Source organism: Squalius cephalus (assembly GCF_949319135.1).
Source record: "Squalius cephalus genome assembly, chromosome: 1".
Taxonomy (NCBI): Eukaryota; Metazoa; Chordata; class Actinopteri; order Cypriniformes; family Leuciscidae; genus Squalius; species Squalius cephalus.
In genome coordinates this window covers 58,574,780-58,590,583 of record NC_137122.1, presented here as the reverse complement: position 1 = coordinate 58,590,583, position 15,804 = coordinate 58,574,780, and the positions used below count along the sequence as shown (strand labels likewise).

At 37.9% G+C, this 15,804-nt stretch overlaps 1 protein-coding gene across 1 annotated transcript in view; it reads right to left on the bottom strand.

Moving 5' to 3' along the window:
- LOC307166749 (uncharacterized protein) overlaps positions 1–15,804 on the bottom strand; it is a 206,856-nt gene that overhangs the window by 17,420 nt on the left and 173,632 nt on the right. The window contains exon 11 of the mRNA XM_079885370.1: positions 4,282–4,455. Within this exon, the coding sequence (XP_079741496.1) occupies positions 4,282–4,455 (174 nt within the window). The remainder of the gene's footprint in view (positions 1–4,281; positions 4,456–15,804) is intronic.

The following is a 15,804-nucleotide window of genomic DNA, read 5'->3' as shown; positions in this document are numbered from 1 at the left end:
TGCTGCTCCTGGTAGAAATAGTACAAGGCATCAGTTTACTGTCAGGGATTTTGTGTTGTATCGCCCATTCGCGTCCAGTGTAGACTGAAACATTTACACTTATAATTAGTTAAACTGAAACATTAAAAATATAAACAAATTTATATTTATTTATAAATTACCAAATTTTGTGTGACGACTAAGCCTGTTTTTGATTCACTTTAACCATTTTATTATCTCTGGTACTCTTGATTTTTACAAGCCATCCGTTCATTTTGTTTTTAGCTCAAATACAGTTCTGAATTAACAGGTGCTCACACCCCCCTAGGGTGCCCCACAGGTTGAAAACCCCTGCTGTAGCCCATGAAAAAAGTTACTTGAATAACCTATACTGCTATATAACTATACACAGCCAAGATGGCTGACACGCCTGAGCCCTCAGACAAGATGGCTGACCACGCCTGAGCCTGTTACTGAGAGAAAGTTTCCCAAGCCTGTTCCTGAGAGAGAATTTGCCGAGTCAGAGTCCAGTGAAGGCTCCAGCTCCTCCTGACCAGAGTCCAGTGAAGGCTCCAGCCCCTGACTAGAGTCCTGTGATGGCTCCTACCCCAGACCAGAGTCCTGTAATGGCTTCAGCCCCTGACCAGCCCCAGAGTTCAGCACAGAGCTCCACTCAGTGCACACTCCAGCCGCTGAGTTCGCTCCAACCCATGAGCCTGTTCCAGAGTCCTCCCCAGCCCAGAAAACTCTCAAGAAAATTTTGGGAGTAGGGGGCCAGGGGGCTATACGTCCCCGGCCATAGTGGCCAAGCCTGGCTCCCATGGCAAGGCCACAAAGGCTGATCCTCCCTGGCCTCCTGAACTGTCAGATCCGCCCTGGCCCCCTAAACTGTCGGTACCGCCCTGTAGGCTCCCTGTCCCGTTAACCCACCCCTGTGAAGTCTTTGCGGTGTGAGGACACGCCTTCCGTTGAGGGGGCATTCTGTCACTGTGTCTGTTTGTTTTGATTTCTGTTCATGTCTGTGTTTGGGTAATCTGTTAATTAGTTCAGTTCTGTTTTTCTCCGCCCCCTGCCTGTTTTTTTTTACATGGTTACTGGTTTAATTTGAGTTTCAGTTCAGGTGTGTCTCTTTAATTAGTCTCATTAGTTCCTCTTTTTGCTGTCTATTTAATCCTTGTGTTTCTTTCAGTTATTTGTCAGTTCTACGTTGCGTTTAGTTGGTTGTTCTGTTCATGTTCCTGTGATTCTGTTTTGTGAAGTTTGTTTTTGAATAAAGCTGCTGCACTTAGATTCTGTTTCATCTCTGCTGCAACCACCTTGTAACATATACAATATTAGCCTGCATGGCACATATATTGTTATATCTTATCTCAAAGATTATCATAGACTAATATGAGCCATAATTTTATTACTTAATAATAATAAGGGAGGAGTTTACTCAAAATGGTAGTATAATTGCCCAGGCTAACCAAAAGCAGCAAATATATCATGAGTATTATGCAGTGTCCTCTGGTCTGATCCAAGTCTCTGTCAGGGACAATAGGCTGAGATATGAATGACTAGAATTAGATGTAATGAAATCAGCTTTGTTTACAGTGGACTGGCAATTCCAGAGGACACTGCAACACCTGTTGCCCTCTCCACTCTCTGACCGGATGGGGTGGAGGTACTGGTCTTCTCATCTCAAACGATTGAAAATTTTATCCTTTATCAACTCAATTACCATCACTAGGCCTATTAAAATCTATGTTGTTGTTGTTTATCGTCCACCAGGTCAACTTGGCAGTTTCTTGGAAGAGATTGATGTGCTACTCTCATCCTTCCTTGAGGATGGTACTCCTCTCGTAGTTCTTGCAGACTTCAACATCCACCTAGAAAAGCCTCAGGCTGCTGATTTCCACACTCTGCTTGCCTCATTCGACCTCAAACGAGTATCTACTGCGGCTACTCACAAATCAGGTAACCAACTAGACCATATTTACATGCACTACTGCTCCACTGACCATACACTGGTCCCTCCACTGCACACCTCTGATCACTTCCTCCTCACTCTCAACCTCAACCTGCCTCAGAACACAACTCCTTCACTCTCACCCTCTCGCCTATCCTCATTGGTCTCATCCACACTTCCTCCGCCTGATCAGCTCTCAACATTAGATACTTATAGTGCAACTGATACTCTTTTCTCCACCTTAACATCCTGCTTGGAAAACTTCTACCCCCTTTCCTCCAGGCCAGCCCGCGCCACCCCCTCTGCCCCCTGGTTATCTGATGTTCTCCGCGAACAACGTTCGAAACTCAGGGGTGCAGAGAGGAAGTGGTGCAAATCGAAATATCCTACTGACCTTGTTCTTTATCAATCCCTCCTCTCTTCCTTCTCTGCTAATATCTCTACTGCTAAAATGACTTACTATCACAACAAAATTAACAATTCTTCTGACTCTCGCATGCTTTTCAAAACATTCTCCTCTCTTCTCAACCCTCCTCCTCCTCCTTCATCAACCCTAACAGGGGACGATTTTGCCACATTCTTCATAAATAAAACAACCACCATCAGCGGCCAGTTTACCAAACCACAAACAGACACACACCAGCTAACTTACCAGCTAACACACACATTCTACCCTTCTTCTCTCTGCTTTCAGAGGAAGAAGTCTCCACCCTCCTCCTTTCCAATCACCCTACTACCTGTTCGCTTGATCCTATTCCCACTAATCTGCTTCAAGCCATTTCTTTCTTAGTTGTGCCCGCACTCACGCACATCATAAACACCTCTCTTCACACGGGTACTTTTCCCACAGCATTAAAGCAGGCTCAGGTAACCCCACTGATTAAGAAACCCACTCTAAATCTAGCACATCTGTAAAATTACAGACCGGTATCCTTTCTTCCATTTGTCGCTAAGACACTTGAACGAGTTCTTTTCAACTAGATCTATTCCTTTCTTACACAGGACAACCTCCTGGAAAACAACCAGTCTGGTTTCAAAAGCGGACACTCAACTGAGACGGTCCTGCTCTATGATGTCTTTCACAATTTAGCCCTTGGACCTGTATACCAGGTCTCGGTACCTATCCCTAGTTAATTTCTCAAAATTACAAACATGCACATACATGTTGCTCACATATTATTGTAGCAGTGCTGAATATGGTGTAATCAGACTTTATCCATTCAAATGTTCATAAGCAACTTAAAAACTGCACAAATGTCTCAAAACATCTCCAGGGCATATACACGAAAACCCATTTCTCAATGCAAACATTTGTCCTAAATGAATAGGGTTGGGAATCAAAAATCGAATACTTGAGGTCAGGAATCGGATACTTGTTATAAAAGTAAAATTTTGATTCCTCTTATCGATTCTTTTGTGAGCATTTCAATATGACTTTAAACAACTGTTTTCTGTGCTGCACACACATCCCAAGCGCACTCACAGAAAAAGTGATTTTTAACCATTAAACCGCGAGAAGACCCGCGCACTGTTTTCTGTGCTGGGCACATATATAAAGCGCACTCACAGAAAATGTGATTTTATGTACTGTACACACATCCAAAACATGCGCACAGAAAAAAAAATATTTTAATGTGATTTTAAAACATTCAAGAGCTGTTCTCAGTGCTTCAGGTATGTGTAACTATATTGGGCAACTCTTAAAGTGACAGCAACTACCATCAATAACACTAATCAAACAAAGAAAATTCAATTGTTCTTGACTGAAAAACTTTTGTAACTATATTTGTAATGTATATTTTATTTATAAAGTGCAGTGTTATTTTACATTTGATTACAGTTTCTGTACTTGAATATTTGAAAATCTTTAAACTGTATATTTCAATCGTATCTTTGTTCAATTGTATTTATTTGCTGCGATTGCTAATTTTTTATTTGTTCTTTTTTAATTAATGAGTGTTTACTTGTCTTTAATAATGCTTGAAATTTATATTAGTTAGGATAGTTGTTTTTCTATGGTATTTCAAAAACCACAGGCAAACGTTCCTTGAGTAAGTGTTCTTTAGCCTGTTGATTTTTGTTCATGATATTCAGCTACAATTAAATGTTTTGCAATAAGACTACTGTTTTAAAGTTTTATCTAAGTTTTTTTTTTTTTTACCTTATTGAAATTGAAATTAGGAATCATTAAGAATCGGAATGCATAAGCAGAATCGAAATTGGAATCGTTCAAATTCAAACAAAGGTAAAACTGAAGATTATACCAGCACTAGAACCAACAAACGCAATGGTTAATTAATAATACATATATTTCCCTTTGAGCTAATTGCTACACAATGTGAAACTCAAACCTCAGTATGTTGAGTTGACAGTTTGGACTCTTCAGTCCAGTAGAGAGCAGGTTCACTCCAGAATCCCGAAGGTCATTGTTACTCAGGTCCAGCTCTCTCAGGGAGGAGTTTGATGACTGTAGGACTGAAGCCACAACTTCACAGTACTGATCAGTGAGATTACATTGTGCCAATCTGAAAAAATTGAGGACTCTGGTTAAAGAGGTATACTGGTGTGCTGATATCCCCACCAAATTGCAAGATTTCCTTGATTAACCAATTTTTAGCATACAGATAAAGATGATTTTTCCCTCTCTGGTCTTTACAGCAGAAGGATCCAACAATTAAAATAATTACAGTATGTGACATTTTATGAATATTATGTCACATATTATGTGCAAGCTTCAAAAAAACTTTCGTTAATTTAAAACTTTATTGTAAAAGGTCTTTTTAGATGAATTCTGTTATTACATGTTTTTAATAGACGTTTAATATCAGAAACTTAATATCAGAAACTGGTAATTGGCTGTGATTTTTTTTTTGTGATGTATTAATCAATAATTGGTTTGAAAATGAAAACAACACTTAACTACAGTCATTTGTGTTTTATGACCGTGAACAAAATTCCAGAAAACATTTATCAAACCTTCATTACAACTTTTGTTAAACGTAACTATGTTCATATTGTAATATCATTAGATCATCACACTCACAGGGCTTTTCGGCAGTTCCTCACAGCAGGTAACAGTCTCTTTTGACCTTCTTTTGATTTGAATGCATAATTTTTAAGGTCAAATTCATCCATCACCTCCTCTGACATCAGGATCATGTTTACCAAAGTTGAACATTGTGCAAGAGAAAGGTTTTTGTTTTTTGTTTCAGATTTGAAAAACGACTGCATTTTTTCAACAACAGAATTTTTCTTCATCTCAATCAAGCAGTATGACAGATTCATCCATCTTTCAGGACTGATATTGTTTTTTTGACCTCGTTTGAGGTTTTGGATTATTTTCTTGATGCTCTCTGGGTTGTTCTCTGTGTGAATCAGGAGATCCTGTAAGAGTCTCTGATTGGACTCCAGCGAGATGCCATGAAGGAATCGAAGGAAAAGATCCAGGTGTCCGTTTTTACTTGTCAAGGCTTTATTGATTGCTCCTTTAAGAAACACATCCAGTGGAACATTCCCAGACTGAGTTCTGGACTTTCCTGTAAGGAATATTTTCAGAACTTCATTGTTTTTGTGTAAATAGCAGAAAAACACATACAGTGCAGCAAAAAACTCCTGAAAGCTGAGATGTACAAAGCTGTAAACCTTCCTGTGATAAATCACAGATTCCTCCCTAAAGATCTCAGTGCAAATCCCAGAATACACTGAGACGTCCATGACGTCTATGCCACTCTCAATCAGGTCCTCCTCATAGAACATCACATTGCCCTTCATCAGCTGATTGAAAGCCAGTTCAGCAAGTTTCACAATCACTTCTCTGTTGGACTGCAGGAGCTTCTCTGGATCTCTCTCTTCATACTTCTGGTTCCTCATACTAGTCTGAATGAGGAGGAAGTGTATGTACATTTCAGTCAGAGTCTGAGGGATTTCTGCACTGAGATCTTGTTTCAGGATGTTTTGAAGCACAGTGGCTGAGATCCAGCAGAAGACGGGTATGCGACACATGATGTGGAGGCTTCTTGCTCTTCTGATGTGTGAGATGATTCTGCTGGCTTGATGCTCATCACTGATTCTCTTGCTGAAATATTCCTCCTTCTGAGGGTCATTGAATCCCCGAATTTCTGTCACAAGGTTGATGTATTTGGAGGGGATCTGATTGGCTGCTGCTGGTCTGGTGGTGATCCAGATGAGAGCAGAGGGAAGCAGATCTCCTTTCATGAGGTTTGACATCAACACACCCACTGATGAAGTCTCAGTCACATCAGAAACTTTCTCACTGTCTGAAAACATCAGTGTAATTCTGCTTTCATCCAGACCATCAAAGATGAACACAACTTTACATTCATCATAAATCTTTGGGTCCAGATCTTGAAGTTCAGGATGAAAGTCCAGCAGAAGTCTGTGAAGACTGTACTGATGATCTTTAATCAAGTTCAGCTCTCTAAATGGAAGAACAAACATGAAATCTACACCCTGATTGGCTGTTCCCTCGGCCCAGTCCAGAATGAACTTCTGCACAGAGACGGTTTTTCCAATTCCAGCGATGCCTTTGGTAAGAACAGTCTTGATTTTGTCCTTCTTCTCTCTTCTCTTCTCCTCATATCCTAGTTCAGGTGAAGGATCAAAGATGTCATTGCAGTTGATTGGAGTGTCTTGGAGTGTCTTGTAACTTTTCTCCATCTGTAGCACCTCATGTTCTTCATTCACCCCTTCACTCTCTCCCTCTATGATGTACAGCTGTGTGTAAATCCTATTCAGGAGGGTCTGATTCTCTTGTAGTTTGAATCCCTCAAATAAGCTCTCATACTTGTTCTTCATGCTGGTTTTGTGCTGGTCTTTGACTCTCTGCAGATCATCATGCACTGGCTGGTGAGAATCGAGCTGCAGGGCTGCTTCTGTGTCATGATGACTGATGTGTTTCTGACAGGAGGAGGATGTGCTGGTCTGACAGGACACATCTCTGATCTGGTCAGCTCTCACACCACTGAAAACACATTAAGACGAACAGAGAGACAAAAACAAACAGAAAATAATAGAGACATGTATTATATATTTAATATGAAATTTCTGATTTGAAATCATACCACATTCTAGAAAGAAGTGTTTATTAATAATGAGTCTCCTTTTAAATATAACATGATTTATATTTATTATAGCCAAATAATTTCTTGACATCCCATATAGAGTTTCCTCAAGGTTATTTTTAGGACCGATGGTAAGTTAGTAAGATACATGTTGCCCCCATTTGGGGTAGATAATGACCAGCATATGTAAAGGATTGTTTGAATATGATATTGATGCATCTAAGGTGACAAAAATAAGTTCAGTGTAAATAAACATGTAACAGAGAAATTATAGAAAGAAGCATAGAGCCCATTTTACACTAGAAGCGTAGCAGAGCAGAGCAGAAGCAGCACAAAAGTTGTGAGTATGCAAAGATGAATTAGTGCATTCACACTGTGATTTCAGGACTAATCGCAGCATTTCTAGAGTCAACTGCAGCTGATGGTGTCAGTAATCCATTTTCATTTTGATCATGAAAAATGCACTGTTGCTTTAAGTGAGCGTGAACAGCACAGCAAAAAAAATAAATAAATAGACTCGACACAGAATCGTACACAGCACCACTGCTTTTGCTACGCATTGTTGTGTGCCTCACCGTGCCGTGTGAAAGTTCTAATCTGTTAACATGGATGTTGAAAATAATATGCACTGTTTACCGTTCTGGTGTCAAACAGACCTAAGAAAGCACACATATGCACATAACAACAACAGTATAATTAGTTTGTCAATAAATGACAATATTTATTTGTGATTAATCTAATACTGAATCAGTTCCTAACTATAATTATTATTATTAGTTATCAGGGGTGTAACGGTGCACAGAAGTCACGGTTCGGTACACATCTCGGTTTTGGGGTCACGGTTCAATATATGAGTTCAGCACAACAGGAAAAAGCAATAAATCCCCAATGCTAGTTTCTTTTCATATATTTTGAACAGACAGTGGTGCAAATTACAGTTTGTTCTACCTAGCAGCATTTAGTCTCCCCTGAGGTAGCTGGTACAGTACAGCCTCCTTTAGTGTATGAAGCACTAAACAGTAAACAGAACGCACTCTTGCTTAGGTCATATTTTTTGTAGGACTGATAAAAACAAACAAAAGGTAATTGGTCATAATCAGCTACAAAAACTGAAAAGCACTTCTTGTGTTAAGTACAACATAAATAGAATAATGGAGAAAAAATAACTTTTGCAGAGATTAGTTTGCTTTGCGTATGAGAGTTCATTAACATGCAGTGACAATGGCAGATGCACAAAGTTCAAAATTATGCTTTTTCAAGAAATCATGGAAAGATGAGTGAGAGGGAGAATATGTGCCATCTACATCTGAGCCTACTTCACCTTTCCACAAGGAGGCGGCAAATGAAGTGACAACTGAGGCTTCCCATTTCAAGAACATGCATGTTTCATCACAGGACTGTAGTGAGACTTCCACGAGTCACGACACAAATCGGCACAATGCCAAATGATTGTGTGTCATTATAACAGCAGAAACTACTTAAAATACTCTGTCATTTAAGGTCATACTGATAAGAGTAAGAATTCTTTTGTAAAATAAAAAAAAGACAAACAGGATGGCGCTTTCTGCCTCATAAAGGTCTTCCTCTATCCTTTACGGTAATGTTCAACCAGTGCTCTGCTAGAAACTCTTGTCAGTGTGTGTGAACAAGGACTCTCTGTGGTTCTGATCAGTTCTAATCACCTGTGAAGATTTTTTTGAAGATTTTATATTTAAAAAATATAAAACATTAAATGTGTAAACAAAATTTACTCAAATTAATTTAATCAGACGAGTAAACAGTTTAACTTTTACAACCCTATAAATAATTTTTCACATCTAAGAATAACTTCCTCATCAGCTCTCAGTACTGATTATCAAATGACTGGATCTCTTCTGAGGATAGTATTGGGTGAATATTTCTTGAGGCCGAAATGTGTTGAAGCCGGGGACTTTGGCACAGTGCACTGCACAGTCCACATAGGTCTTGTTTTTAATGATTCACCGAGTACTCAGCAATAAAAATGTAAAACAGGGCAGGGCTGTGCGATAAAGTTTTGCATGTGTGTGAGACAGAACCCCTTGTTTGTGTGAAGTGAGAGTTGGTTGTGTGTTTGTCTGTATGTGAGGTTAATCTAGGTCTGTACTATTAACCGAAATTAAACAAAAATCGTGATTTGGCTTAGTGCGATTATGGAATTAATTAATTAATGACTTATTAAATTAAATACAATTTCATGGTGCATCGCAGCACTGTGATCAAAGTGGATCAATCAGTAAATGTTGTTCTATCTCTACAAGTGCTGTGAATTTAAGTCACTTTTAACATGCATTTGAAAAAGCAACACGCGCCAAACATCTTCCCAAACTTGTGAGTAGCTTTACAAACCGAGTGTTTGACATTCCTTTTGTGGTCTGACGATGCTTCATATTACAGAATGAGGCAGAATACTATTATTTTATAGTATTCTATACAATAGGGGTGTAAAAGTACACAGAAGTCACGGTTCAGTACATACCTCGGTTTTGGTGTCACGGTTCGATGCGACTTCATTACTTTTACATGTCCGGCCCCCCAGATTCCTGCTTCCTTCAAATAAAAAATCAAGGAGTTGTTGATTTGTTACTCTAACTGATAGATTGACTAATGCTGTGGGGTAAAATGCAATGGCTTTTTTCAAACTTATTGGTTTGATTAACGTGTTGTGCATAGCCTACGCTGTCATTTTCTTTACGTGTGAGAGTTAATTAACATGCGGATGAGCGAGACGGTGAAAAGGAGCCTACTTCACCTTTCCACAAAGAGACAGTGAGTGAAGCGGCACCTGAGGCTTCCCATTTCCCGAGTCACGACACAAATCGGCACAATGCCAAAGTGATTTTGTCAGCGTAAACAACTTAAAATACTTAATCATTAATGGTCATACTGTAAGGCTCCAGCTTGTAATGACTTTCCCTGCCTGTAGTTGGCGCTGACCTGTAATGACTCTCCTAGCCACTAGGTGGCCCCAGCTTCTGTAAAATTCATTGTGTTGCCACTCATTATTATTTGATTTCTCCCACATGTGGGATTCATTAGCTTGTATGTGTTGGCCTATTTTAATTTTTCCTTGTCAAGAAAGCTAAGTCTGTTGCATTTTAGGATTTGCCTTTTGCTCATCTTTTGTTTCTTGGATTTTTTTCTGTGGAAGCTTGGCTTCCTTTTTGTTGTACTTTTAAACTTGGACTCTTCAGTAAAAACACCTTTTGTTCAGTCATTTAAGTCTGCAAGTTATTCTTCTGCTCTTGGGTCCATCTGCTGTTTGTCACCCAGTGGTAAAGAAGCTGTTCAGTTGACTAGAAGACCAACAACCAACAAACAAACATTAATCGAAGCTCTTGCGTGCCATCTAAACTCTTGTTTTGGGTTGGTGCATAGATAGCCTCTTTTTCCTGTTGTGGTGGTTAGCAAACAGCGTTGCATTACCGCACCCCCCCCTTCTGGATTAAAGTGTGGATGGCCTGTGACTGACTGTTGTTGTCGTCAGACTCTATGACGTCCGTACCATGGCAGTTCAGGATGAATACATGTACCGTTACACCCCTACTATTCAGTGATAAAGGCTATGCCGATTAGCATTTCATTATATGAATATACTTTATTCTTATGAAGAGATGTCTACAAGAACACAGATAAACCATATATTTTTTGCAATTGTATGTGTATTGTCTTCATGTTTCATTAGTCAAAGCATCTCTATCTGCGTTTTATTCTGCTACAGTGATAGCTGGATGATTTTGTCCATATAAGGGATTTCCTGGAACGTTACAATTATATGAATCTCACTTGTGGACTTTCTGCATTAGGGGCGCCCTCCGGCTACGAGTATGAAGGAAGCAGACGTTATATTACATGCATGAACTCACTAATGCTCAAAAGATCCTATTTTGGGTTAAAAATAATAATAATAATTATCGTGTCTGTTTTCAGAGATTGAAACAAACATTTTATACTTGTGCTACAATTGTGCGGCTTGTGCTACAAAACTTTTAACCTCTGTAGCACCAGTGCTAGGTGCAAAAAAGTTAGTGTACAGCCTTACAGCTCGGTGGTTCATGTAGATTGTCTACAAACCGGAAGGTTGGTGGTTCAATCCCCGGTTCCACCTGACCAAGTGTCGAGGTGTCCATGAGCAAGACACCTAACCCCAGCTGCTCCCGACAAGCTGGATGGCGCCTTGTATGGCTGACACCGCCGTCGGTGTATGAATGGGTGAATGTGAGGCTATGTAAAGCGTTTTGGTGGCCATAGGTCTGTGAAAGCGCTATATAAATGCAGTCCATCATTAAAACATGTGACCACGTCACATTTCTATTGGAAACGATATCCAGTATGTTTCGCAGTGAAACACCACCTACTCGTCGCACGCTCACCTAACACATGAGTTATGATCAATCACAGATGATCCCTCTTTATCCTTATCACTCACTTACTTACACTTTCACACATAAGCCGACATTATTATCTACATGATGATACTCACACAGGGTCAATGTTCACTGCACTATCAATGAGATTACGGGGATCAATCGTGGATCTGTTACTCTTCATGGACACGCAATCGGATACTTGAGAAGCTGCTCTCTTTCTCTTCCTTTTGATGATACTGAGAAAAAGACAGAAATATTTCAGATGGATGCAAATGATCTGTCTGCACTGTAAAACCGAACAGTTTATTAATACAGACAAAATATGCCATTATGAGCATGTTGTCTTTGTTGTTGATACTTGGGTACTTACTGTAAAGTTTGGAAATCTCAGGCATCTAAGAGTTAAGGGAAAAGCTCAAATGTATTTCCTCCTTTTTTTGAAGATAATAAAAATATAAATTGAGTCTTATCATGGTCCCATTTAGTGCTGCATGAGTGAATCGTCACTGACTTCAGCTGCTTTACAGCAGAATTGAACTCTGTTTACATCTCTGAATCCTTTCTTTCCTGTTTATCCCTGTAAATCTGCTTTGAAACAATCTGTGTTGAATAAAGCTCTACATAAATAAGGGTGAGTTGACTTGACCAGCGCTAGGGTGCTGTCGCAGATACCCAAGCCTCAAAATACCAGCTATACCACAGTATTTACCATATGGAAGTAAATATTCTCACATGTAATGCAAGAGCTGAATTCAGTTGCGGCTGGAAGTTGCAGAATAAAACGAAACATGGGTTATAATGTGATTTAATGTCATTGTGATACTTTAGCAGGTTTAAAGCTTTTGTAAGGGTTACACCTGCCCATTAACATGTTCTTATACCTTAAAATCCCTTTGAGCATCTCTCATTACTGAGCATTATATCTCTTTATCTAGTGTTGTTACTGTCCATATTAACTCCTTGTGAGACATCCTTTTCTATTGGGCCCTTTAGTATAATATAAGTGTGTGAAGTAAAAACATATCTGTGTATGAGGTTCAAAGGGTTCTGAGCTTAATGGGTTTATTAAGAACAATATGGATCAATGGAGCTGTTCCTTACAAACCCACTTGACAATAACATAATATTTCTGGATTATAATTACAGAGAGATCATTCAATGTCATTGTTACTCTAGAGGATTCCTAAATACTTTTATTTAATATTTTTTGTTGTTGCATACAGTATCTTTTCAAATACAGAATATTGCTTAAAACTGGCAACAAAATAAACCAGGCTACATTTCATTTACTAACTATACTATAAAAATTGCATGTTTGGGGGGTGTTTCAAATTTTTACAGACCTTAACATTTTCTTCATTTTTTTTTCTTTTTTCATTTACTATTGTCCACATTTCAGAGAAAGTTACTTCTATAAGTGATTCACCACGTTAAGTAATTTCACATCCAAGTTTCACTATAGTAGACAGTTCAGCAGTTTCATGATACTCACACAGGGTCAGAGGTCACAGCAGGTCCATCACTGAGATCAGGGAGGAGATCCACCTCCTTCTCTCTCTCCTCACACATACTCATTTTACAGGTCCGGTTCTCCTCCTCTGTCTCCTCACACACACTTATTTTACAGGAAGTTTGCTTCTTCTCTTCCTCCATGATGTGAGACTTGATTTCAGACCTGTGTGTGGACACAGAGGACAAACATAATTCACAACTGAAGTAAATTAAAAAAAAAAGTTTTTTATTAAATTAAATTTGAGAATTCAAAAATGAATGTGAAAAAAAAACATTTGTGTGCGCTGATGTGAGTAATGTGTGACACCCAGTCAAAACTTTACCTTTCACTGATTCTTGAGATAAGGGGCAAACATGTTTTAGAAGTTAGTTTTTATTATTTAATAATACATTATTAATAATTTATATATTTGTAGACAAAGGTCTCAGCTAATGAACCGTGTAAGGGAACAGGTTTTTCTAAAAATGTACATTTATTCACTTCATAACTTAATTTGTCAACTCCATCAGATGCAATAAAAAGCAAGTTATTTTAATTTGATTCACCCAACAACAGTCTAAAGTCTTCAATTATCTAGTAAGGGTTTTCAGTAAAGGAGCTAAGTGATAAACTACATTCTCTAAAAAAGTTTTATAAAATTTATAAAAAATTCCCTGGGTTTGGGTTATAATGAAAATTCCAGTTCCTAAATTCCTTAATACTTTTTCTTCTTTAATATTAAACATTTATATTATCAATGTCCTTAGGCAAATCAGACATAATATCATGTAGTTCAGTTGATGTTTTAACACAATAAATGGAAAAAATAATAAAATATTTCTTTCAAAATTAACAGAAACCTTCATCTGATAGTGTTAAATACTGACTGAGTTGACAAAGGTCCAACTGAGGTTACAACTGATTGACAAGATAACAAATTAAGACAACTAAGGGTTTGCTATTGCTGTGATCTCATGTGAGTCACATGTTGTAAAACAATGATGTGCACAAATTAATTATTTATAATAAGAACTGCAATATCCCTTAAAATTAGAATTATCAATTTAGATTTCAAAGTGACAGTGGATGTAATGATGCTATATAAGGCAAGTAAATTGTAAAGTGTTACCATCATGAAGACAGAGTTGTCATGTTAAAGCTGTGACTGCAGAGACTTCAACATTGTTTGTAAATATAAAAATATAAAACTTTCAGGACTATGTGTCCTACTATGAGATCTTCAGAGGAAGATGACCATGATGACATTGCCTGATTTATGCAGAATTATATGGAGAGAGAAAAAATCGATGAATTGATTCACATTGAGGACACAACTTAGAAAATATAATTCAATATTGTATTGTTTGGTATATGACAGATCTCTGTTTTTCGATTTAAATTTATATTTTTTTAATTTGTTGCTTGTTGCATTTTTAAACACTTTGTTTAGCATTTTTAATGTGTGACCTCATGCCGAAGACAGGTTAAATTACATTTATTTTCCAAGTATAGCATGTATTTAAAATAATACTAAAGAAATTGTTTAAAAATAAAAGCAATGAATGTCCTTAGTATCCAGATTTCCTTTAGATGCAACTTTTTAAGTATTTGTATTTTGATTAATTTCTTTATTTTTAACATAAAGAGGGCGTTTGTGTGCTGGACATGTTTTGTCCTTTATCTCAAGACTAGAATAAACTTCACTAGGATAAATCAATGCAGTCACTAATGCAAAAAAAAAAAAAAAAAAAAAAGTACATTTCATTTTACCAGTTTTGTCAATTAATAAAACAGTTCAACTTATAATAAAACATCTCATGACATTGACATTACAATCACGTGTTTGAGTTTGAACACGTGTTTAAAGTTAAATTTGCTCCTTATTGACACTACAGCTTTGAAACGTTTTAACGAACTTACCGTAACCTATGGAGACATTTCTGTTTCTGAATCTTCTGAAATGACTCCTACAGTCATCATCTGCCACGACTGCTGTGCTTTCGGTTTCATGCGTTAGTCTAAAAAGCTCCGCCCCAAACTGAGCTGAACGTGATGACGCGGAACTGAAGGCTACTATGGCAAGCCGCGTTTGCATTAAATACCCGACTGTACCAGTCAAAATTTAGTTTTGACTACTCAAAATCAATATCTGGAATTAACATTCGTACCAGTCAAAATTACTTTATAGATATCTTAAACATGCATGCAAATACACATTTGCTAAGCCCCACCTCAAACATTTCATTTAACCAATCCTACCTTGGAAATTGCTGTCATTTGCTGTTTTGTCTAGGAATTGTATGATAAAGGTCCTGCGTCTTTGGGTCATTTTAAACTGCTTTATATACAGAAGTAAATCAAAATGAAAACAAAGATGTAGCTGGGGCACGTGTAAAAGTGAAGTATGCAGAGAAGACTCAAGAAGGTTTTGGTCCAATTCTATATCATAAAGTAGGATCATGTTGAGATGCTGTGGATTCAATTGTGTTCCATTGTTTTTCACTCTTGTCTTTTCAAAACATATAATAAATAAATTCAGACGAGCAGTTTGCGGACATCTGTCTTTATTGAACATTACACTCCAGTTGGTCTGTTTTGCAACATGATTCTATTAAAATCACAGACCTTTTGAAGGCGTCCAGATATTATTTAATAATCCCTGAAGTAATTCACCCAGAAGCTTTTCTCTCACTAACGTTACTGTTGTTAGCAGTTAGCCTAGCATTGGGCTGGGAGGGGCTCAGGTGAGGGGGAGGAGTTAAGTAAATGTAGTCTCACGAGAAGTTTCTAGGAGAAAATGCATTTCAGATATCTTAAAATATAATTGTGACTAGTCGAAACTGAATTAGAGATACCTCTAATTACCTTTGCGTATGTGTGATGCATAAATTGAAGATATTTATGATGTCATTA